Source organism: Pelodiscus sinensis, chromosome 1, assembly GCF_052426305.1.
Source record: "Pelodiscus sinensis isolate ZL-2025 chromosome 1, ASM5242630v1, whole genome shotgun sequence".
NCBI classification, from domain to species: Eukaryota; Metazoa; Chordata; order Testudines; family Trionychidae; genus Pelodiscus; species Pelodiscus sinensis.
In genome coordinates this window covers 68,009,429-68,034,169 of record NC_143052.1, presented here as the reverse complement: position 1 = coordinate 68,034,169, position 24,741 = coordinate 68,009,429, and the positions used below count along the sequence as shown (strand labels likewise).

The 24,741-nt window shown below is 39.9% G+C and overlaps 1 protein-coding gene across 2 annotated transcripts in view; it reads right to left on the bottom strand.

Moving 5' to 3' along the window:
* TRHDE (thyrotropin releasing hormone degrading enzyme) overlaps positions 1 to 24,741 on the bottom strand; it is a 346,334-nt gene that overhangs the window by 119,141 nt on the left and 202,452 nt on the right. For both annotated transcript variants that reach the window (XM_075931934.2, XM_075931938.2), the window contains 2 exons: positions 18,443 to 18,508; positions 1,450 to 1,515 (listed from right to left, as the gene is read on the bottom strand). In XM_075931934.2, the coding sequence (XP_075788049.2) occupies positions 1,450 to 1,515; positions 18,443 to 18,508 (132 nt within the window). The remainder of the gene's footprint in view (positions 1 to 1,449; positions 1,516 to 18,442; positions 18,509 to 24,741) is intronic.

Genomic DNA, 24,741 nt, shown 5'->3' with positions numbered 1-24,741 from the left:
AATAAAGTGACAAGCACTTAGGAGAATGTGTTCCAATGACTTTCAAAGGGACTTGTATCCCTAAATCATCTAGCCACTTTTCAATTTCCAACCTGTCACTAAAAGGAGTTGAATTCGGACCTGCTTTCCCACAATTCCAACTTTCACAAAGACTGTGGATGGCCATTTGCAAATTATTTTCAAAATCAGAAAAGGCTAAAAAAGGAGCTAGATACAGTGATAAAGATTTTCCTCCTGGGAATATTCATTTTGGGTGTCCATTTTGAGATACTTTTAAAAGGTCTGATTTCAGAAAATGTTGAGCCACCTGCTCTCTGAAAATCATGCCCCTTTAAGGTTTTTCACACTAGGCATCCAAAGTCATCACTCACTGCAAAATCTTGATTCTTATACCCAAAACTAAGCTGTGCACATGCAGACCTTCCCCAAACCTGAAAGCGGTACAAATCTTGCGGCAAATAAGGGCATACTTTATTCCTGTTTAATATAGAAATGCTAGAAAAATGCAGTTTAAAACAGGTAGAATTAAATTGGGTGGAATTTTGGTGGAATACAGTCAACCTAATGAAGAGGAGACTTGCATATCATGGGAAGACAGGCCACAAACAAGTGAGGGATGGACAGAGATGGCTTGCTCTGCAACCAAAGAATGCTAATGCTGAAAGAGGGACAGAGTGACTTCTAGTAAATTCAAGAAAATCACAGGCAGAAACCCTTGGAACTTGTTTGTGAGGCATATCAGGAATACAGTGGTTCACAACAGATATGCTGATAGGAAGGGGAACATGGAATTTTAATTCTCACCACAAACAGATTTGACATATCCAGTGTGACACAATTGCTTATGGCCCAGAATGCAGTCATAATCTTCTGCCTGTATGTTTGCTGTGACTTCTGCTCTTCTTTGACTAGTGTACACATTTGAGTGCAAACCACTGAGAATTTATCCCAAAGGCTTTAACATAATGAAAGGAAAAAAGCAAGAAACTATACAGAAGCAAGGGTGGCTTTCAATATCTTTGTAACCACCTGCAACAGGTCTAAGGACATCAAATAATAACAGTTATAAGGGAAATCACAATGCCCAGCTTTAAGCCTTTACAACGTCTGTCCTTCAGACAAATCATGAATAGGTATATATCAAAATCTATTCAGTATAAATGCCAAAGCACAGCACTTTCCTGCTCTTTCCTAGGTACAGACCTTATCCTGTTCCCCTGTAGTCAATGAGAGCAGGACTTCCCTTTATTTGATATCAATGATATAACACAAACAACTGAAAGCATGTTGTATCTTTCTGTAAAACCAAATGCTGCTACTTAGTGTTAATTTTTAAATTTGATCTTGAGCTTTAGCATTGTAGTGTATACTGTTCTCTCCCAGCACCATCACACCACCACAATAGCTTCCTGCTTTTCTCTCCGTGTATAATGTTCTATAACACTTTACCTCTGATAGTGTATTCCAGAGATCATTTCTGGCTGCATTGCCATACTTGTGAATTGTCAAATAGTCCTATAAAATAAAACAAAAATACAAATCAGAAGTTACTGTACAGAGGACAAATAATTACAGCTGTGAATCACTGCTAGTAAAAGGTAAATTACATAAATGTTTTCGTTCGGTGGAAATCTAGTAACATTTAAATGTTCATCCTCTGGGAGTCAAACATTTTCTTGAGACAGCTTACAATATATTAAATATAGAAGATTAAATAAATCCCAATGGAAAAACAAACCAACAAATTCCCTAGTAAATTCACACACAGCATTCAGGGATTTATCTTTTCCAATTAATTCATCAAAATTAAACATTCCTTTTTAAACATCTGTAAAGTTTCAGCATTTGTTTCCCGGCAATCCATGGCAATGAAAGAGGAAAGTTTCTAAAACAAAGCTCTACTATTTATTTTAGCACATCATTCTGTGACTAATGTCAAGGGCCCATGCACTCCGCTGAGAGCTAGCTCTGTTATAAAATTTTTAACCAAGAAATAGCCCATCAGATCCATTTCCTTAAACCCAGTGGAGTCTTGTGGACAGGTATTTTCCCTTATGATTAAATGCAGATATAAATAATATTGTCAACTCAGGCTGTAGCATGCTATGCTAAAAAGCTTTTTCACCATGGGTTCCATCAGAAAATATGCATATCACATAAAAGGGTACCTACTGTGTTTGTACTTATGAGCATGTGATCTCAGAATACCTTCTAGGGCTGAAAATGGAAGTTTTCTATTTTTTCAACCAATTGCATTGAATGATTTCCACATTTCCCCTTCAGCAGTAAAAATGGCAAAAAAGTTGGAAGAGTCACTCTCCCAAAGGAGCGAGGACTAGCCCATAACAGCTTTTTAGTCCCAAGCCTCTGTGAAAGAGAGACTGCCAAACATAAAAATGATATGTACTTGAGGTCAGAGGTATACCTTTTAAGGTAATTTCCCATATTAACTACTAAATATATCTTTAGGTTAGGTCTGGTTCTACCAGCAATAAATGTTTCTTCCCCCCCCCCCCTCCACTTCTATCTGTTAAGCCTCCAAACTACTATACCCTGCTTCATGCCTCAATATCTACTTACAGAATACACAGACAATCATAAGATTTGAAATTTAGCAGTGATTATTGGAACAGCTTTATTTTTATGCACTTGGATTGTGAGACTAAAGCAAGAAAAAGTTTATAACATCAAAGGGCTCCCAGCATTAGAATTTCCATCATATACACTTTATACAATGGTTGGAGACAAACCCTAATTTACAGCACAATGATAAAACTGAGGAAATTTTGCTGACTGTGTTATCTATGCTTTGTGTGAAGTAGGATACTTGGGGAATAATTAGTGTTTGGAAAGCAAATTTCCTGATGTACAAATTGTTGCACCTGTGACAGATTTAGCTTTTGTCAGCCAACTCATATAACAACAAGCAGCAACTCCCATTTAATCACAGGCTACAAAGGCTAAATGAGAACATTGACTCGGTTAACTGCAGTGCCTAGTCTTAACAATGTCATGAAAATAACTGTTGGAAAAAGACAACATTATACAGGCCTCACCAATATATTGTGCTTCTAGTTTGTCTAAAAATATAGAATCTTCTGAGACCCTGTTAAATATTCAACAGCATCCAAAGCTAAACAGGTTGCATTGTAAATTAAAAGATTTAAACTGATATACAAAAAAATCAAAGTATGTAAATAAACAACAAATATAAATTCACACTTTTAAGTGATGCTAGAGGATACAGTAGGCATGAATTCTTCTGTTATTTGTTTATAGGGTTTGTGTGTAATACAATAAGACAATGAAACAGTCTGAGAATGTACTCAACAGAGCCAAATAATCTTGTTTACCAATCTACAACCAGACATTACATTTGGCTTCAATTTTATACTCAGAAAGATTGCAAAGAGAGGCAAGTGCTTTCATCCTCTTTCGCTGGCATTTGCCTCACAACATGCAGGTTTATTGCTTTGGACAGACTTCTCCATTTCCAGTTCAGAATTTATTATTTTTGATTAAACATTTTACTGTGTGATGAAAAGCATAGAAGAATTATATAAAGCAATGAGCACATTTACCTGGTGTTATTCAGGTCATTAAGGAGGGGCGCAGGGCAGGGGCTTGCAGGAGTGGGGGGATGAAGAGGGGCTTAGGGCAGGAGATTGAGGATGCAGTAATCAGGACAGGGGGATGGATCTAGGCGGGAGTAGAGAGTGCAAGAGGTTAGCTGATCCCTGGCACTGGTCTAAGTGGCCTCCAGCTCCCCAGGGATGTCTGGCACAATAAGAGCCTCATGGCTCAGCCTCAGGCTCCCCAGAACTGACCAGTGTGGTGGGAGCATGGTGTCTGGATAGTTAATCACCAAGGCTGGCCAATCCTTGGGGTTGGCCAGGACCCGGGGGGGCACAGTGCCCAGCGGCTGGCTCCCCAGGACTCGCTGGAGTGGCAGGGGCTGTGCTGCCCAGGTGATGGCTCCATGTTCTGGCCAGATTGGTTGGTGCCTGGTGCCCATCCAGCAAGTCTCAGGGGCTGGCCAATCCCTAGTATTAGCTGGGGCAGCTGGGGCTGTGTTGCCAGCTGCCAGCTTCTCAGGGCAGGACAGGTAGGTGGAACGTGCTCTGACCGATCACCGGCTCCCCTGGGGCTAGCTGGGACAAGGGGGTCTGCACTGCCTGGATGGTGGAACAGCCCAGGAGACTTACCCATGTAAGGGGACTGTTACCCCTTACTAAAACTCTGTGGGAGTTTTTTGGTTTGCCAGCTCCCAGTTTAAGAAGGGGAAGGGTTCATGAGACTGACAGACCCCAGAGACAATGGAAAGCATCCAACACTCCAGCTCAGCCTGATTGACAGGTTGGACAGGCCAGTGAGGAAGGGGAGATGCCAGGCCCTGTCTTCCCTGTGAGCTGGGATTGTTCTGGCTCTCTCTGAGCAAACAGAGAGCTGGGAGACAGCCCAAAGAGTGCAAGCTGTGTGCAGAAGAAGTCCTGCAAAAACAGGGAGCTGAGGGACAGCCCAAGCAGTGCAAGCTGTGTGCTGAGGGGCAGTTTTTGCAGCAGCTGAGCCAGACACACACAGCTCAAGGAGCGCAGACCCTGTGTTGAGCAGCAGACTGGCAGTGCTCAGAGAGCCAAAAGGAACAGAGAAGCAACGCAAGAAGCTAGAGACTGGCCAAGCAGCACCCTGCAGCTGGATGTGGTGAGCAGCTGGGACCTGCAAAGTGTGGGGAGAGGCTCTGGACTGGGAGAGGGGTCTGGCCACTTAGAGCTTGAGGCTGTGTGGTCACTGCCAGAGCAAGCGTGTCCAGCCTGCAGCCCCCCCCCTCCCCCTGCAGCACATCCAAGGCCTCTAAGGGGCCTCTATGGAAGAGACTGTGGACTGTCCTTATACTCTGCAAGCTGCTGTTTTGATGTCCCTGTGCTACAGAGCAGGGCTGTGTGTTCTCATTTAACCATTTTCATTTTTTTCTTATTCTTTTCTCTTTAATCAGTTGATGTTTAATAAATTGTATTTGCTTTGAACCTTATGAAGTGATCACTGAGCCAAGAAGGCCTGCAGTGTAAAGAGGGCACCTCGGAGTGGGGACACCCTAACTCCTGCCCCTAGTGACTACAAGGTCGGGGATTAAGCCCCAGGAAACCTGGGCCCAGCCTTGTTGGGGTTTCAAGGGCTCTGCTACTCAGGAGAGTGGAGGGGGAGCCCTCAGGAACAGGGGAGCCGTGGGGTAAAGGAAGTGGGAGCGGGGACTCAGATCCTTTCGCTGGTTCATTTCACCGGGGTGGTATAGAAGCCAGGAAAGTTCCCCACAATAGCGGGACCATTCCCCCGCTTACACATATCAAAGGAACAAGCCAAAACAATTACCACACAAGCAGATTGGATCTTGCAAAACAAGAAGCAAACTGTAATCTTATTGTTTTGTCAAATAATAGACTCAGTCTCTAAAGAAAACCTTAAGGCCTAAATGATTTAAAAACTATGTTATCACCTGAATATTGAGGTAAGTGACTTGAATATTTGAGGGTGCAGAAAGCACAGTAACAAGTGCTAAAAGATTTAGACAGATATTTGTAGTAACAACATTATTGATTAAACTTACATGCTATTTACTGTGTTAGCTAAAAAAAGCAAGTTACTCACATTTAAGAAAGTCTTTTTCCCTTTGCAATCCTAGCTTTCTCAGTATTGCTAAGGCAGCGTGCCTCTCTGGTTAGCAAAAATTGAACTAATTCTATCATCCAGGAATTATAACACTTACAACTAATAAAAGATAAAGACTGATAGATACGAGGAGGGGAAAATAATACAAAAGGGGAAAATATAATGTTTGGTAAGCTCTACAGTTAGGAATAGAAATAGGGATAAAAGTCAAATTCTGCTCATAATTTCATCTTTCAATTTGACTGACATAAATGAGGTTACTCCAGATTTACACAGATTTAATTTAGATTGGAATCTGGTATACCATCTACAAGCTGAGTAACTCCACTTTTTCCACTTTGGTTTCTAGGAGCAGCTGTAGATCTACAATACAAGAGGAGTTAGAAGGGAGAATAACATACATTCAAGATAATAGGTAAATGATTTCAGAAAAAGATAGCACAGTAACATTCATAGTCCTGATTCATGTTCACTTCCCAACTTCTGCCCATGTCTTTGATTCATACTCGTTCCCCCTCATTCCCACTCTGAGCCTTGAATTTACTCCTGTTGCGCAATTGACTGTAGACTGATTATGCCATTGCCACACCTGCTTAACTTCTGACTATAAATAGAAAAAAGTCTTGAGAACTCTGGCTCTAATGGCAATGCTGACTCAAATGGCACTCAACCTACTTATTTCTGCCTCCTGGAGACTGCTAGCATCAAAGTTGTGACCTCAGAATATCTTCACAACACCTGACACTCAAAGCAAAAAGTCTGAACAAGGAGTCAGACTCTGTACATAGTTTTGACAGAGTGTGCCAGTTGAAGGTGACTGAGAATCAATGTTGAAGCACTGACAATGGTACTATACAAAAGCTTAAGATTTTTCATAAGACAGGAGGTTAAGATCAATGATTATGAGAGCTAGAGTATTTAAGTGGGTCTGAGATATTTTTATTTGAGATATATTCTACAAGAAAATAAACTGATGATGATGATTGATGATGAAGAATAAAACTGATGAGAAAAATGTTAGCATTAACACCGAGGTCAGTCAAACTGTGGAGCTACCCCAAAAATGAAAGAAAAACCATGATCAGACCAATTAGCAAAAAGGACAGCACTGCAAACCCAGCTCAAAGGACATCTAAACAGATCAACAACTTCATTTTTATTTGAAGCTACCTGAATATTGTTTTCAGTGAGTCTTCTTGGAAAATACCAGCCTGAGCAGTATCAAACCTTTTTACATAAAGTTGCATAATAGATCACATTCAATCCATAGGTTCCATGTTCATATTTATGAACAATTGTGACCAGCAGGAACAAAAAATGGAGTTATCTTTGACATACTGTAATTTGATGCTACATTAAACTGCATTCAGTATTTAGCTACTGGCCTGCCACGAAGGCAAAAATAATTAACCAAATATAGAAGCCAATGAAATATCACCCCACAAAAATGGCTTTAAAACCGCATAAAAAATTAATGCTAACATGCCACCCAGAATATAAGACACGGTAGAACCTCAGAGTTATGAACATCGGCGTTACGAACTGACCAATCGACCACAACACATCATTTGGAACTAAAAGTAGAATCTAAACAACATTTGAAAAGCACATTCATATTCACCCCAGCCGAAGATCCACCTTTTATATTTAAAAGGAATATTTATATTTGTTTCCTATACTGCAGTGATATAATGCTTGTAATTATCAGCAATCAGAAAACATGCACTGCCATCATGTCATATCTGTAATTAAATCATTATATTCAAACAAGCTATAACTACTAATCATGAAGAGTGATATTGGAACATTACATGGAAATAAATCTTAATTCTCTCTTGATCTACCACAACTGTATAAACTGGCATAATTATAATATGTTTACTTTTCTCTTTTACTTATTTATCCACAAATGCTTGCATAGATGATAGAAATACTGAAATCTCTGATGCTAACATTTCTGGAGCTATGTGAATCAATGGGAGTTTTACTATTGATTTCAATGGGAACAAAACTAAGTCAACCGTGTTTCTCTCCCATCCCCTGTGCCTCAAATGCAATAGCCATTTGATGGCACATAAAAAACAGGAGCCATAAACAGCTTACGGTCTAAGTTTAGACATAACAAGAGACAATAACAGAAAAGAGTCATAAAGGAGAAAAAGTGTTATAATTAAGACCATCAGATTCTCTGTTTATCTATATATGCATAGTGTTAGTAATGAAAAAGGACTAGACTTCAACCTCTGACTGGTGTGTATCAGGAATAACTCCATTGAAATCAATACTAACTATACCATTGTGAGGTAGATCTACAGTAAAGGGGAAAGTCGACTTAAGATATGCAACTGCAGCTACGTTAATGACACAGCTGCAGTTGAGGTATCTTAAATCATGTTTTGGCGCCGTCCACACAGTGGGAAGTCGGTGGGAGCACACACTCCCACTGACTTCCCTTTCTTCTTGTGAGGAACATGACTACTGGCACCAATGGGAGCACCCTCTCAGTTTGAATTAGGGTGTCTTCACTAGACATGTTAATTCGAACCCCAGAAGATTGATTGCGGCAGAGTTGATATTCACTATTGTTGATAATACACTATAGTGTAGACAATCCCTGACTGCACACTGAGGGTATGTCTACACTGCAACACTATTTTGAAATAACTAGCGCTATTCTGAAATAACTTAGTCCACACCTACACAGCAGGCAGTTATTTTGAAATAGTGTCAAAATACTGTCAAGCTGGAGGACTTCTTACTCCAACTCCTGTACCCCTCATTATACAAGGAATAAAGGGAGTCGGAAGAAGTGTGCTTTATTTTGAAATAAGTGCTGTGTAGACACTCCCTATTTTGAAATAAGCTATATTGAAATAAGATACACAATTGACATAGCTCAATTTGTGTAGCTTATTTTGAGGTAAGCCCTATAGTGTACACATACTCTGAGAGAAGAATACGGATCTTAAACTTTGCATTATGCTGGATATATAATTTGTGAAGCACTTGAGCTGTGATAATGTATCATGTGAACACGCATATTTAAACTGAACAGTTTCAGACCTTGTCCCAAACAGGTGTCCAGTGCCATGATTCTTTTGTACATTCCCTGTCTGACTGGTAATTCTAATGGAAAAGACCAGAATGGCTATATTAACAGGTTTATTTCCCTCATAGAAGTCTAGCCTCCCCTAGAATTTAATTGATATGTAAAGAAAGACCCATTCTGGAATATGACAAAGGCAATTGCAGTGTGGTGGCAAAACTACTTGCATCAGAAATCTACAGGGAACTGTTAGAAGGATGGCAGAATTATTGCTTATAAGAATCTGATGGTGGCTGTTATGCAGTAAGACACCTGCTAGAACATTAAGCTTTGCTTTAAGGAAAAATGTATGTGATGTATAATGCAGTAATAATGCTAAGCAACTGAATTAATACAAGCCCCACAGAAATAAAGTACTGATTGAATTTGAAGAGCCTATATTTTACTGAATTTGTAGATTAATTTGTTCTATTTTGTTTTTAAAAATAGAATGTCTCCCTGAGGTATTTGCATGACCCTCGTTAATTAGGAGAATCTCAGATTATCACAACTCTTCGTTAATCAGCATCAGGATAACTAAACATGCAGACATTTGTTCTGCTGTACGTTTCCTATACAATTCTTTCTATAGAAATCTGTACTTGGAAAGAAGCACTGTAACAAAGCTATTCAATATGAAGATCTCAGCTGAAATCACCCAACATAATTCACTAAGAACATAATTTCTGTTTCACTACTGAATCCAGAAAATGAATAGATAAGATCATCCACTGTGAAACCTCATCCTTGTTTATCAGTTGTTTGTGGCTTCCTGTCAATCTAGCATTTCTTCTTAGTACTAAGACTGATATACACTTAAATATCCAATACTGTTGCAAAGGCTCAGAATAATATACTTTCTTTACATAGGATTATTTCTATTTCCGAAGAACTAATTTTGTTTGTTTAAACTGCTAAGAGCATGTCACCATTCTTTCTATCACTATCATAGAAGAGAGGATTCAATAGCCAAAAAAATTGATGTATTTCCTTTTTCATGCTTTATGTCGATAGACTCATTGCTTTGATTTACATCAACAAAATCTGTCATAGTAATTTGCTGAAAACATTTAGTTGTGTGATTACAATGGTTACCATTACAAAGTCAACATCTGTCAAAAGATAGAATAGAGTTACAATTTATGTCTTATTATAGCTACAGGGGAAATGGTGTATCTCAGATTTTAATGTGTGGTAACAGTTGAACTTTGATTATTTAAAATCAAAAACTGAATCTTCAGGAAAATGGTATTTAACAAGTACTCAAGTGAAGTCTTGTTTTGTTGAGTATAGATTCAGCTTCTTTTTCAATTTTCCTCATTGATTTGCATGGAAATGAAACTGCGTGTTCTAGTTTTAAACATGTGCTATAGACAGTAAAACTCCAATAGTCCAGCATCCAATTGTATGGCATCCCCAATAGTCCGGTATCAAAATGGCAAGAGCTTAGTGAGTGAGCTTCAGCAGAAAACGAGTCACAAGGCAGCAACGTCAGCAGCTGAACCGAGCGAAAAAGGTAAAAAAGAGTGTAAAAAACCTAAAACATTACAGTAGACTGCATACAGTATGTACAACAAAAAGTGTTAAAACACTTTATAAACAGTATATACTGTATACTGTATCCATTTTATAGTACCTCCTGATAGTCCTGCATATCCGATAATCCAGCACCACCTAGGTCCCAAAGATTCCAGATTATCAGAAGTCTTCTGTAACAAGGGTATAAAGGAACCCGCTGCTGAAATCTTTGTGATGGCAAATCCTCACTGATTTCTAAGGAGCCCGTGAATATTCTAATTATGCAATGACTGCATGATCAGGCATAAAATAGGTACTTTTCTAAACTATGTAGATTCTACTGTGCTGGTTCATAGGAATAGGGATAAGGTTGCTACTTGGACCACATTAGGAAAACAATATAATTTTATTTGTAAAGAAAATATATTTACTTTACTATATTTAAAAATAGTTAAGGAGCCATCTGGTGTTATCTATAGGTTATTCTCTTAATAATTTTTTTAATAAAATTGTAATCTAAAATAGTAACACATTGGCTTCACATGCAACAAAATATGAAAATGAAAGTCACCAAAAGCATGTCAAAAGGATATATATGTATTATACACCATATCATTGAGGCTAACAATCAAAAAAGTAATGATGATCTGGGGACAAATTTGAACACATAAGCCATGTTCTTATTACCTTCATTTTTATAAATGGACTTTATCATTGAGCAAATAAAAGAACATTTCATATTGGTTCAAGATAGCATCATTTTCCATTAAGTAGCATAACCCAGATTGTAATGAGCAAAGGGACAACTATTATAGCTGGGGCTGATAATGCCACTTATTAAAGTTGACAAGCTTTCCATAATGTGGCCCTGTTTCACTTACTTATAACTTTGCCAAAGTGTATCAGTTTAAGATGAAATTTGAATGCTGGGTATCCTCCTCAGGAAAAAAAAGACATTTTGCCCATGTTAAAACATGCTTGTGAGCTTGTATTTGAAAGGGTCTTTCACTTCCATACACTGGAGCAGGAACTTGAAATTTGGCAAGGGATGGGTTTTGCCTTCCCCACTGAAGTCCACACAATTTATAGCTAAATTTTAAATCTCAGTTCATGCATGTTGAGTACAGACTTGTTAGAATTTAGCAGTTTCTGATTTTGTCTTCACTGAGCATGTTCAAACCTCTCACAATTCCTAGTGATGAGATAACCAGACTCTGCATGTGCCTCACCCACATGGCAAGTAAGTACTCTGTGTCCTCTCACAGCTCCTGTCTGAGTGGACTACACATGTGCAACCCATCGGACCAAATAAGCATGTTCCAACCCAGGGTTACAGAAGTGAAGTCAAATTCTCCTGTCATGAATGCTCCCAGCTGTGCCAGGATGGGGCTGGGTACCAGAAATGAAAGCAGGAAACCTGTCTCTTTTGTGCTCTCAATGACTCCCTTGCTGGCACCCAGGTTGTGTGGCTGATGAAGTTGATTGAAATGTACAGATGAAATGAGAGAGAAAGGTGTAAACTAGGACAAGGTGTCTGGTGAGGGGGTGGAGGAGAACCTATGACAGTGACAGGCTGCATAGGAAGTCTGGAACTGGAAGCCAGGGTGTAAGGTGGAGGCTGGGATTGGTGAAGGGGAGGAGATGGGAAGTAGTTGTCTAGGAAGAGGAGGTTATGAGTGGGAGATCAAGGGGAAGAGGGATGAGTTAGGCAAAGAGATTGGGAGGAAGGAGCCAGAGGGGAGTGTGGTTGGGATGGAGGCACAGGAAGAGAGGCAGACTGGGCCTGGATGCCTATAATGGAGAAGGAAGAAAGAGATCTGAAGAGGAACTAAGGGAGGTGGGACTTGGACTGGCTCAGCAAGAAGACTGAAATTCTCATGAGAAGCTGAGATTTGGACTGGAGAGAAGACTGGGACCGGAAGAAACAGAATTGGGAAAGGGACTGCTCAGAGAGAACAGGTCAGAAGGGTTCAAGCTTTGGGGGAGTGTCAAGAAGAGTCTATACCCACTAGAGCACACGCCCCAAAAAAGATAAAAAAATGACTAAATATTCATTATAGCTACACCATGTACAGCTACACCATGCACTGAATGACACAGGGACCCAAGGAAGAAAATAGGAAATGATCACATGTATTATGCTACGGCCTCTAATTACATGCACAAGAGGATAAGTTATGATTCATAGGAAATCTTAATTTTGGCATTTCCTAACTTTGCAACCTTCGTAACATTCTTTTAATAAATATTTTGTATCTGTAATATGTAGATTTGTTCTTATCCAAAGCACAATGGAGTCAATGGACAGACTCCCATGGACTTCAATGGCCTCTGAATAGTCCAAGATTATGTTATTTTTTTATTTTATATAAAAACATTAAATCAATAACATTTTATAAAGTCCTTCAAGACTATTTTTGCTTACCTACGTAACTCTTTAAAAAAGTACAATCCCTTTTAAAGAAAAACCTTAGTGGTGAATTTGTTTGATTAGATTAATCTCAATATCAAGAGTGACAGATGGTGAGAATATTAGAAATACAGAGAAGTCAGAGAAGGCAGTAAGTGTGGGCACTCTTGTTGCCATTACTGTTCCCATATGACCTTGGACATACAGTGACAGTAGGTCAGCTCCGGGTGTCCTGGTGACAGCTTTGAGGGATCTGAACAAATACCAATAAGCGCAGCAGCAGGTTATGTCTATACATGAGTACAAGGACTAAAAACCCCTCTCCTCTGTGGCCTGCCAAGAGTGGGAACAAGCGGGATTGCGTACCTGGTGATCTTCTGAATCCTAGTAGATGAATGGGGAATCAGCTTAGAGGGACTTCCAGTCACCTTTCCCTCAATACACTAACCACCAGAGCAGTGACAACACAGAGGGGCACCCATATCTGGCAAAGCAGTGGTGTCATAGGTAATGGCTTCCTGCATCACAACTCCTGGCCTGTACTGTTCCTGGGATGGCACAGCTATTCATCATCTCATACCGAAGACATCGGGTGTAAGCTTCATCTACACTAAATGTTTCAATACAAAATGAGTTAATGGAATGCAGATCAAGTAACAGATAGCTAGTTAACAGTTAACATGCATTAAAGCCACATCTACCATGCCAGAAAGCAATCTTCTGGCATTCGATTTAGCAAGTCTAGTTAAGATTTGCAAAACTGAATGCTGAAAACTCCCAATGTCGGTGACTTTACTCCTTGATTTGCAAGGAGTAAGGGAAGTGTACGAGAGCATTTGCTCCCGTCGATCTCCCACTGTGGAGATGGCATCACGTTCAACTTAGGTACATCAACTCCAGCTCCGTTATTTATGTAGCTGAAGTTGCGAATCTTAAGCTGACCTTCTGGGTCTAGTATAGATCTGGCCTAAGAATACATAAGTAATAGATTTATAGATAAGATAAATTAAGTATACTGATTTGCATAATACATTATGTCTTAAATAGATGGAAGTATAAAACATGGATAAGAAAAAGATGAGTCTATTGCCTCTAGACTCTTGGGTGGAGGTTATAAACATGTCAGATAATAGGGAACAGAGTAATGATTTATTTGAAATTTAGGAAGTCTTTGACAGAGTTCCACATGTCAGATTGTTACACAATTAAAGAATTCAGCATAGAACACACAATGAATAGTGTGGCAGGGTCGGACCAGAGGACTCCTGCAGAGTGGGAGAAAGGCAGCCCAAAAAGGGGAAAAGACCTGCTAAATAGAAGCAGAAGGCAGCAGGGCAATTAGAAGCAGCTGGGAGGGAGCTGGCTCAGGCAGACTGGGGCCAGCTGACACCGCTGATGACTTGCCAACGGCCTTTAAAAGCCTCCACAGTTGGAGGATGGGGGAAAGAGTGGGAGGATGGGAGAAGAGGTACAGAAGAGACAGAGAGCAAGAGAGCAAAAGTTTGAGAGTGAGTCATACCAGTTTCAGCACAGAAACAGCAGGGGAGGGAGTCCCAGGAGGAGTGGTTGGGCTCCCTACCACAGAGACTGGTTGCAAGCCCCAACCCCTAGGAAAAGGGGTGTGAGACTGGCCCAAGCAGTGTCCTGGGTAAGAGGGGCCCTTGCCACAATAGTTGTTTAGAGGGCTGTGTATAAATAGGACAGATGAAAGCAGCTCAGTCCAAATGGCAACTTTTGTGGTAATGAAAAATGATTGAAACCCTAGCCCCGCTGTTTTTAATAGCTCATATTCCACATTTCCCCAGATTGCAATTTTAAAAGGTTGACCTATTAGTTTCAATATAGTGAGCACGCAGCTCCAAGTCGCTATGTATCTATTGAAGGGACCATTCAAAAGGTCTTCTCCCAGATATACAGTGTACAATTTGATACACATAAGATGTTAATTTATCACAGAGCCCAAGGTTCCTACAATAAACTAATTCAAACTGCTGAAGATGCACTCAATCAGAGTGAGTGATGAACATAAATACAACAGCAAGTGAAGTTCAAAAGGATACAGATTTGTATGATAAATGAGATGCCACGTGGCAATGAAATGTAATGTTGACAAACATATATCTATGCACATCGGGTTAAGAAATAATCAGACCAACTATGAGATAAATGTAAATGACCTGGCACAAGGGCCTCATAAGGGAGCTTGAGATACCAGTGGATACCTCTTTGAATACAACACTAGACCTCTGAACTGCTGTGTTTATTATTCACATTTAACATGAAAAGCTGCTGATAAATACAGAAAGAAGTTCTAGGCATGTAGCAATAACCTTCTCCAATAAATAAAATTCAGGGATACAAAATTATATAAAAAACACATCCATTCCAAGAACTCACATACGAAACAACATTTACAGATAAAATCCCACCCCAAATCTAAAAAAGTTACTGTCTTCGGTGGTGAGTGCTGAGAATAACTCAACAAATCCAAACCCACAAACTTATGACATTCAGAAATATTATCAGAGAAAGTGACACTGCCCAGTTCTCTTCACTATCAGGTATCCATAAAGGCTAATTAACTACCTTTCAAGACAGAGGAAAGGTATCACCACTTGTTCATGAGGGGTGCTGCAATTCAGTGCTCATCCATAGCCTCAGCCCGCATATACACTAGAGCACAACAAACTTGCCAGCATGAAAGGACATTCAACTTAAGGCCATTTGTGAGGAAGGAGCTTTTAGATGCCACATCACACTGAAAAGTGACTCCAACTCATCTGATGGAGTGGGTTTTACCCACGAAAGCTCATGACATAATGAATTTGTTAGTCTCTAGACCCTGGTCTACACTAGGGCTTTATTTTGAAATAACTCCCTTTAGGTCGAATTTATAAGCGGAGCGTCCACACTCCCAAACCCGGTATTTCAAAATAATGGGCTGCTTATTTTGAAATCTGTACTCCTGCTTTTCTCAGGGGATAGTGCTAATTTTGAAATAGTTATTTCAAAATAGCGTTAGTGTAGATGATCCGGTGCCACTATTTCGAAATAACTACTTTCCAGAGTAATCTGAACAAATTACTCCCCAGTGCTTCCTGGGGCTCTATGTGTAGGTAGCACATCTCATTAACAGAGCCTGCCTTGGACTAATTTCAAGGCTTCCCCATATCGTGGACATGCTATTTCGATTTTGTAAAATTGGGAGTTATTCGGTCAAATTTAGTTATTTCAAAATAGTTTCCTAGTGTAGACATACCCTAAGGTGCTACAAGATTCCTCTTTTAAGTAATTAAGGAGCAGCATTGCTTTCTGAATAATTCTTAAGTGGCAAATGCCCAAAAGTGAGCTGCATAAGAAGTGTGGGAAAATAAGAGGATTCTCAGGACTTCCAAAGAGATGAAGAATACCCACAGGGAAGAAAGTGGTTTTATTAATGGATGTTATGTATTTAAATAGTAGCTTTCTTTTTCTAGAACCTTGCAAGTTCACATATATGGGCATTACAATTTTTAATTTCAGTTATTCACCACATCCACTATAAATTCATTTGTGGAGTTTCTGTATATTAGGTGCTACATTATGTAAATATTGAGAAGTTGACAAAATTAAGTCTCTATTATAAAAATGTATTTGAAACTCACAAAATTCAAAATTGCACATCTTTTGAAGCTTTAAAGAAAAATATATTTTCTTTCTATAGCTTCTTAACTGCTGATCCCTCATGGAGGTCCAACACTATAATCCAATGGCCTTTCAAAAGTGTATCTGCTGAAACTGGTGGGTTACTTGTGATAATCATGCATTTGTTCACACAAATGTATGCTGTGAAAAGTATTGCTTCATATAGTAATTCCACATTTAAAAATTCATATTAGCAAAATCAATTAGTTTTTTATAACTAAAGGGATTTTATTAGATATTATGAGAAAGAAAAAGCAATTAATATAAGAAAAAAATAAAGGCATAAGGAGAAAAGAAAGGAGCAAGCTCTTGTCCTTCTCTCTCCTTACTCCCCGTGTTTGTTAACATTCTTCTTCTTTCATGTGTTCTTTACTGAAGGTATAATTCTGACACCCATACACTGACTAATATCTTGGTTTCAATGGCAGTACATGCACAGTAAAGAGCTAATCAATTTGATTTATGTTGCATAGACTGTTGTGATACTATAGCTTTTTACATTCTTCATCATTAATACTTTGCTCTCCATCATGGATGCCAAAGAACATTTTTGACAATGCATCTCCAGGGTTTAAAACATTTTTTATGAAAAAGTTTGACTAGACAAAACTTTTTGAATCGGCAGTCTTCAATGGCGAATACTTTCAACTACAAATTTTAAATTTCAAGAATTTAGCATTTTAAATTTCTATATTAACAGGAAAATTTCCAGGTGAATTCCAATGACATGAACACGGTGAGGATTTTGCCTTTTATGTGCACAAGTTTGTGCACAGAAACCTTTCCAGATCAAGGCCTATTGTCTGGGGTCAAATATGAGGCATGTGTCCTGAAAAGAGGCTTCTGGTTCCCATAAGCCAGTTACCATCCAAAGCTTGATTGATCAAAGGGCTGCAAAATTTCTAGAAAAGCTACATTTCCTCAGTGGGATTCTTTTTATTGTATATCACATTATATATATATTTATATGGCACAACCATTGTATTTATTTAACTTTTGTATTATATTTTAACATTCAATCGATTTCGGTTAGAGGTAGAATTACTGTGTTAAAATATGACCTGATCCCATATGTAGTTTATTTAAATTTAAAAATGAAAAGCTTACTAAGAACAGATAAGATTGATTGCTCTTTCCTTCTTAGCATAATTGTATTTCAGGTGAACATCAATTTACTTTAAAGGACATTTCTAAGTAGCAGACTGCATCATACATAATTCATCAATCACACTTGCCTGTAACATGACTTACTTAAACACCTTTCAATAAAAAAAAAGGAAATTGGATTTTTTATGTTTTGGTTTGTTTTAAAATGGTTTACGAAATATACGCTTATCCTAAGTTAATGCTGAAAAAGTTCATCCTTGGTAATCAGTGCAGTGAATTCTCTCTCTCTCTGTCTCTCTCTGTTTGAACAGAAGTGTTATTTCTTTAAACCTCTTTTAAAAGGCAGAGAAACTTTTCAAAATATAAGTAAGGCAAAGAGCACTCTATGCTCACCAAAGGTAAAAGTAGGGTTTTGATGGGGCGGAGGAAAGTATTTATCTGAAAAATGTGATTAGCTTTGCAGCCACATATTTTCTAGTGAGATTGACATAGTTCATTTTTATTTTATATTAAAATTTAAATGTAATTGAAGCAAAGTGGCTTTTGCCTTAGCAAGCTCTTTCAGTGACGGATAATCAAGTTCTTACATATCTGAAAATGATTTCCACTTGGTGATGTATACCATATGAAAGTGAAACTGTGTGGCACTTGACATACTGAGAATTGTTTCATTTGCTGGAATGAAGGCTCTTATGTTATACAAGCTAAAGCTTCCTATCAAATTTAGCTTCAGGGACATGATGATGTCACAGCGATTGAGAACTTTAAAAAAGAGAAAGACCAGCACAAATACTTGCTTAAAAGCAAACAAACTCTGGTCATCTGAAGAAATGGGCTGTGCCCATGAAAGCTCGTGATACAATTTACATGTTTTGTTAGTCTATAAAGTGCTACCAGACCATTTGCTTGCTGTTTTCTAAAACCAACTAAAGGTAACCAATACATATAAAAAAGACAAAATGCTTTCTACTTACTTGTAAGCCCATCTGAAATACTGAGTGACCCATAAAATTAGCCAACATTCGAATTAAAGCGGCACCCTGTGGGAGACAACACAGAAGAGGAAGTCACTGAACTTCTTTTTCTAAATCAGTGATATAAAGTAATATGAAATATGCAATTTCACCTATTATCTTATTTATAAAATATATATTTCCTTAATTATTATGTTTAAATGTATAAGAAAAATGTTCCTAAATACATTATCAATAGAATTTTTAAAAAAATCCCACCACACACACACACACACACATTAATGCCATGTACTTGGTTGGAAGGAAAGAAACAAGGAAGCAAGGAGGGGGGAAATCATGCAACTGCAAAACAGAGGAAAACATGATTTGGAAGGAGATTGCTATTATTAATACACATATGTATATAGCAAAAGTCAGTGAATGCTGCAAAGCAATCATTTTCACAGCTGGAGCCATATCTATGTACATATCTCAACTGCAGACATACAAATGAACATTCTGTTCTCTGTTATAGCCATACAATCATGTGAAGTCTCACAGACTCATGACTTTCAGGCCAGACGGGACCATTATGATCATCTATTCCAGGGATAGTTAATAATTTTTGATGGAGGGGCCATTCCAAGAATTTGGTCAGTGGTCAAGGATCACACATTTTCGTGATATTAATGGAGGAGGTGTACGATCTGGGACAGAGATTGGGATAAGGTCTTGGGGGCTTAGGGTAAGGGATTGGGGAGCTTGGGGTAAGGGATTGGAGTGCAGAAGGGGGTGTCGGTCTGGGAGGGAGTTTGGGTGAAAGGAGGGAGTTGTGACCCGGGGCAGAGGACTGAAGTGCAGGAGGGGCTGCAGGAGTTTGGGTTGTGACCTAATGCAGCAGGGGTTGTGACCCAGAGCAGGGGATTAGGGTGCAGGCTCTGGGAAGGGGTATGGGTATAGGATGGGCATGAGAAGGTTTGGGTTACATGGAGTTAGGAGTAGAGCAGGGGGCAGAGGGTTGTGGGGAGGAAGGTTGAGGTACCAGAGGCAGGCTCTGGCTAGGAGATGCTTACCTGGGTGATTTCTAACCAGCAGCCCAGCAGGTTCCCTACCTTCCATGCCCTAGCAAGCCACTTAGAGCAGCTGGCTGCAGGGCCATGTGCATCTGTGAACAGCTGTGAGCCAGATAGGACAGGTGGAAGAATAATTTGCACACTGAAGCCAATGGGAGCTGCAAGATGGTGTTGGGGGTGTTGGCTGCTCACAGAGCCTCTCTTCCCCTCCCCCAGGCTCACAGCTGCTCACAAACAAACAGGACTTGCACCTGGCTTTTCTGAGCTGTATGCAGGGGTGGGCAAGGGGCCTGACTGAGGATCCTGCTGCATCCATAGGCTAAATCCAGTGGCTTTCCTGACCGGATTCAGTCTGCAGGCTGTATTTTGTACTGCCTTGTCCTACATAGACAAGACAAGAGGATGGAGGAAGGAAGCATTATCATACCCATTTTACAGGTAGCAACTGATTCACCAAAATAATAAGTAACTCGCACAAGGTCACACAGAGAATCTATAGCAAAGCCAGGAATGGACTCCAGATCTTCATCCAGCCCCTTAACCACAAGGCCCATACTTCCTCTTGTTACACATCCTCCCCCTACTCATATTGTCTGTAATAATAAGGGTCTTGGATTATTACACTCTCTGAGCTAGTCTAGACTACGCTGAAGTTTTGAAAGAGGATATGCAAATTCCCGTGGATCTCAAATTTCTTCCGATCTCACTTTCAAAAGTGGAGCTTTTGAAAGTGAATATAGTCGGGACGTGTTATTTTTGGCACCTCCCACCCTTTTTCAAAAAGCCGTGTAAACCTCGGGAATTTGCATATCCTCTTTCAAAACTTCAGCGTAGTCTAGACATAGCCTCTGTATGTCATTCTGAAGCCTATTGCATCTCTAGAGTCAGTGAAAAGCAAAGGAAACATCCATGAGCATGGTTGAGGGCTCTTTCTGTCCAGAATATCACCAGGTTCCATCATCACTGGGATTTGCAAGTTTGCTATCATCCAACTTTTCAGTTCTCAGCAATTCTGATCTTATGAATTACACTCAGATGGTGTACGGAACAAAAATAATGTACAGTATCTATGCCACACGGAAAGTCCTCCAAGACCATTGTGATACCACAGGTAACTCAGCCATTCTCCTCTCTGATTCTAAAGCTAATGGTTGGAGAAGACAGCCATGGGGGAAAGAAAGAGGAGGGACACAGAGAACACCTACAGCAGGGGGGAAATTGGAGACCCTGTTATGGAGTGAAAGGAAGAATGAGAAGCATGGCAGCAAATCTGGGAGACTGAGTCCCTGGCATGGAGGGGAGAATGAGGAATAAATCTATGAGGGGAGAGGGATATAGAGGATACAGTGAGTCCCTGGCATGATGGGGAAGAGGAAATGGAGTCATGGGAGAAAGATGGAAATGAGGAGGCACACTGAAGCCCTGGCATGAGAATGGAGACCAATGACATAAAGTGTCATGGAGACATGGCATGTGGCAGAAGTGAGATTGGGGACACACAAAGTGGGGGGGGAGGGATTACAAAGAGTCCCTGGATTAAAGGGGGATGGGAGTGTGGCATACTGGAAGCTTTAGGGGTAAGGATGTGGAGGGATGAAAGAAGCCCTTGGTGTGTGCAATGCACTTTGTCTATAAGAGCAAAAAAATGTGCACATCATCCAGTTATCTCAACAACATATTTTCACAGAGGGAATAGTTTTCACTGCTCTCCTCTCCAGCAAGTAATGAACTGAACAGGGGTCTATACCATTTTTTACCTTCCACAAACTCCTGTAATCCAAACCTAGAGCTCTGTGTTAATCACAGACACAAGTGATTAAATCAATGCTACTGGACTGAACTCTGTTTGGAACCTGCAGACATTACCCTTTGAATGACCTGACAGACTCACAGGTACTGTGCTCCACCATATCACTCCCAGACCTGAGCATGCCACTTCTGCAGCTCTGCCAACTTTTGCCCGTGTGAGAATGACATGTGGTGTCTAAAGAAGTGAACTCAACTCAGGGCAAAAATGTCCATTTATTGATGATTTAAGTGCTTTAGTCCAGGCAGTGAATGACTTGGTTCCTTGTCAAGCTGTAAAACAAATCAATTTAAGAGGTCTATTGAAAAAAAATATTTTCTATTCATAAAAATGTATCTGCTCTCTTGACAGTATATATCTTGACAAGTTAAATGAGGAATGAAAACACTTATCCTATTTGAATCAGTGCTTCTTTGCTTAATGTGCTTGGTAGGCACTTCCCAAATATAAGCAAAGACATACTACTTTGCCCCTAAGAGATTAAACTCTAAATACGACAAAATTGACAGATGGATGGAGAGTAAAAGAAAGAACAATCATTAAGTAAGGTCACCAGGTACTATATATGTTGTAATTGCTTGTGCATGGACAGTCAAACCAAATATGTTAGCCTAAGTAACTTAGGGTATGTCTACACTACCCTCCTAGTTCGAACTAGGAGGGTAATGTAGGCATACCGCACTTGCAAATGAAGCCCGGGATTTGAATTTCCCGGGCTTCATTTGCATAAGCGGGGAGCCGCCATTTTTAAAACCACGCTGGTTCGAACCCCATGCAGCGCGGCTACACGGGGCACGAACTAGGTAGTTCAAACTAGGCTTCCTAGTTCGAACTACCGTTACTCCTCATTTCACGAGGAGGAAGCCTAGTTCGAACTACCTAGTTCGTGCCCTGTGTAGCCGCACTGCACGGGGTTCGAACCAGCGGGGTTTTAAAAATGGCGGCTCCCCGCTTATGCAAAAGAAGCCCGGGAAATTCAAATCCCGGGCTTCATTTGCAAGTGCGGTATGCCTACATTACCCCGCTAGTTCGAACTAGCAGGGTAGTGTAGACATACCCTCAATCATTCAATAGCTGAAGAAAGGGCATTAGGCAAATTCACAAGGGGAACCAGCAAACCTTTGCCTATATAGTCAGCCTGCAAGAACAAGGCTTACATCTTCTAACTGGCCACAGAGGCATAGGGGAAAGTCACAAAGACTACACTTACAGTAATTAGTGGTGCATCTGATTACTCCACATCTGAAGTGATTGAGCTTTACCCAAAGATGACGTGGAAAGTCAAAATCAGGGGACTGGACTGTTGGATCTGTCATGAGAGAGTTACTGGCTGTATTTGAAGCTTTGTCTGTGACCCCTAATATGCCACTTGAATGTGATGATAAGATCTCTTAGAGAAATTGCTGAAACAGGTACTTTGAGTAAAAATGGCAAGTTGATGGTTAAACACATCTTTAGAAAAGGACAGAGGTGCCAACACCTTGCACTTTCAGGAGCAAATTCTGTAGGGCAACTTGTTCCCTCATGACAGTAGGGAAGACACTGGACAGGACCAACAATAAGGCCAAACTGATCACTTTCATGGTACCTATTATTATAAACAGAGTTTCATTCAGTTGAGCGTCTACTCTCCTCTCTGAAAACAGCTGACCCTCACCAGGGAACAGAATGGCTCAATGTAAGCCCAGAATTTCTTAGTATCAGGATACCGGCTTCTCAGATTCAGCAAGTTTTTTGATTATGCGTCTTTATTTTAAGGAAGGTCTTGGTAAGGTGTTCCTTAAAAGTACAGTCTAATGCGACACCTAGATACCTAGGCTTTGAGTTATGATCAAGTCTGTCTATTCACCAAGATGTTAAGCTTTTTGATGGCATTTGTGTGATACAGATGGATGCAGCTAGAAACCATGTCTTTGTCCTAGGTTTAAGTGTCCATCTTTTACAACAGTGGCCAACTCTTTCATATCATTGTCCAGTAATGATTGGCCACATCCTGATAATACATATTTTAATGGCACAATTGCTTCATCTAATAGCCCAGATTCCCAGCTAGAGTAAATTATCATAGCTCCCTCAACTCCACTGCTGTCAGAGCTATAAAAATGTATATCATCTGAGGCTCTGGGCATGTATGTTACCATACAAAAAAGTTTTTGAGATGGAGTTAAGGTTGACAGCATGTATCATTTAAGAGTAAAAATTACACAAATACTGTATTTTTTTCCACAATTAGGCATTAGTTTCAAAACTAAGCATTAGAAAATTCATGGTTAGGTTTACACTTAAAAGAAATACAAAGATATTAAAATAAGAAGTGCACAGTTAAGACACTCAAGCAACCTTACTCTGCCTTGCACTGACATCTTGAAATAAACCCATGGATGTTTTAGTATTTGTGGTCCCAGATTAGATTAAACTGATTTTTAAATCATAATAGAGATTTATGATAACGTGTCTCTACCTAATGTCACTATAGGGCAGAGGTAAGGTTGTTAATTTACTCCTTTTAACTTCTTAAACTGCCCAGATTTTAATTAAGTTTAATTCATAAACTAATTAATAGATTCACTTGCAATTTTTCACAACAATAATTTCTGTTCTGAATGTTGTGGAGAATATGCTGTTCATATTTATCATACAAAACAAACCACAAAACAGAACTGCTGTTCTATACATAATGGATCTTAATTTATAACCAGCAACTTTTTAATATACACTCCGACAGTATTGTTTATATAAACACACACTCATACACACATGAATTATGTCTATATAGGGACTGATTCTCCATTAGGACAGTTTTCTGCCAAGGAATAACTCCATAGATTTTTGTGGAGTTACAGTGGTGTCAAACCAGGGCTGGCCCACAACATTTTGCCACCTGAGGTAGGCAGCTCAAGTGATGCCCTCATGCCCCCTCACTTGGGCCAAAACTTTGAAAGGTCTCAGTTCTCTGGATCCTAGTGACTCTCGTCTCCCCCCCCCCCCCATCCTACACACAGAGTCTGGCACCTCAGGCAGCTGCCTCAGTTTGCCTCATGGTAAAGCCAGCTCTGCATCAAACTGCTGTAACACACTGAAGAATCAGAGCCACGTGAGGTTTTTTTGTGTGTTTATGTATACAGCCGGCCTCTAGTTGCGAATGGTCGACTTATGACCATTCGCAGTTATGACCGAAGCTGTCGTAAATGACAGACCCCGAGTTACGAACGCGATCCGCGCTTACAAACAGCGCGGTTGCGTGTAACTCTATAGGGTCCGACTTATGAACAAACCGAGTTACAACCAATTGCTTGGTCCGTAACCAGTTCGTAAGTCGGGAAGAGGCTGTATATCAAATCACAGACAATCAAATTACTTTATATCTAGTCTGTTATATCTTCTTGTAAGAATCACAAGAAAGATGGGTTTTCAGGAGAGCTCTGACTGAGCGGGTAGAG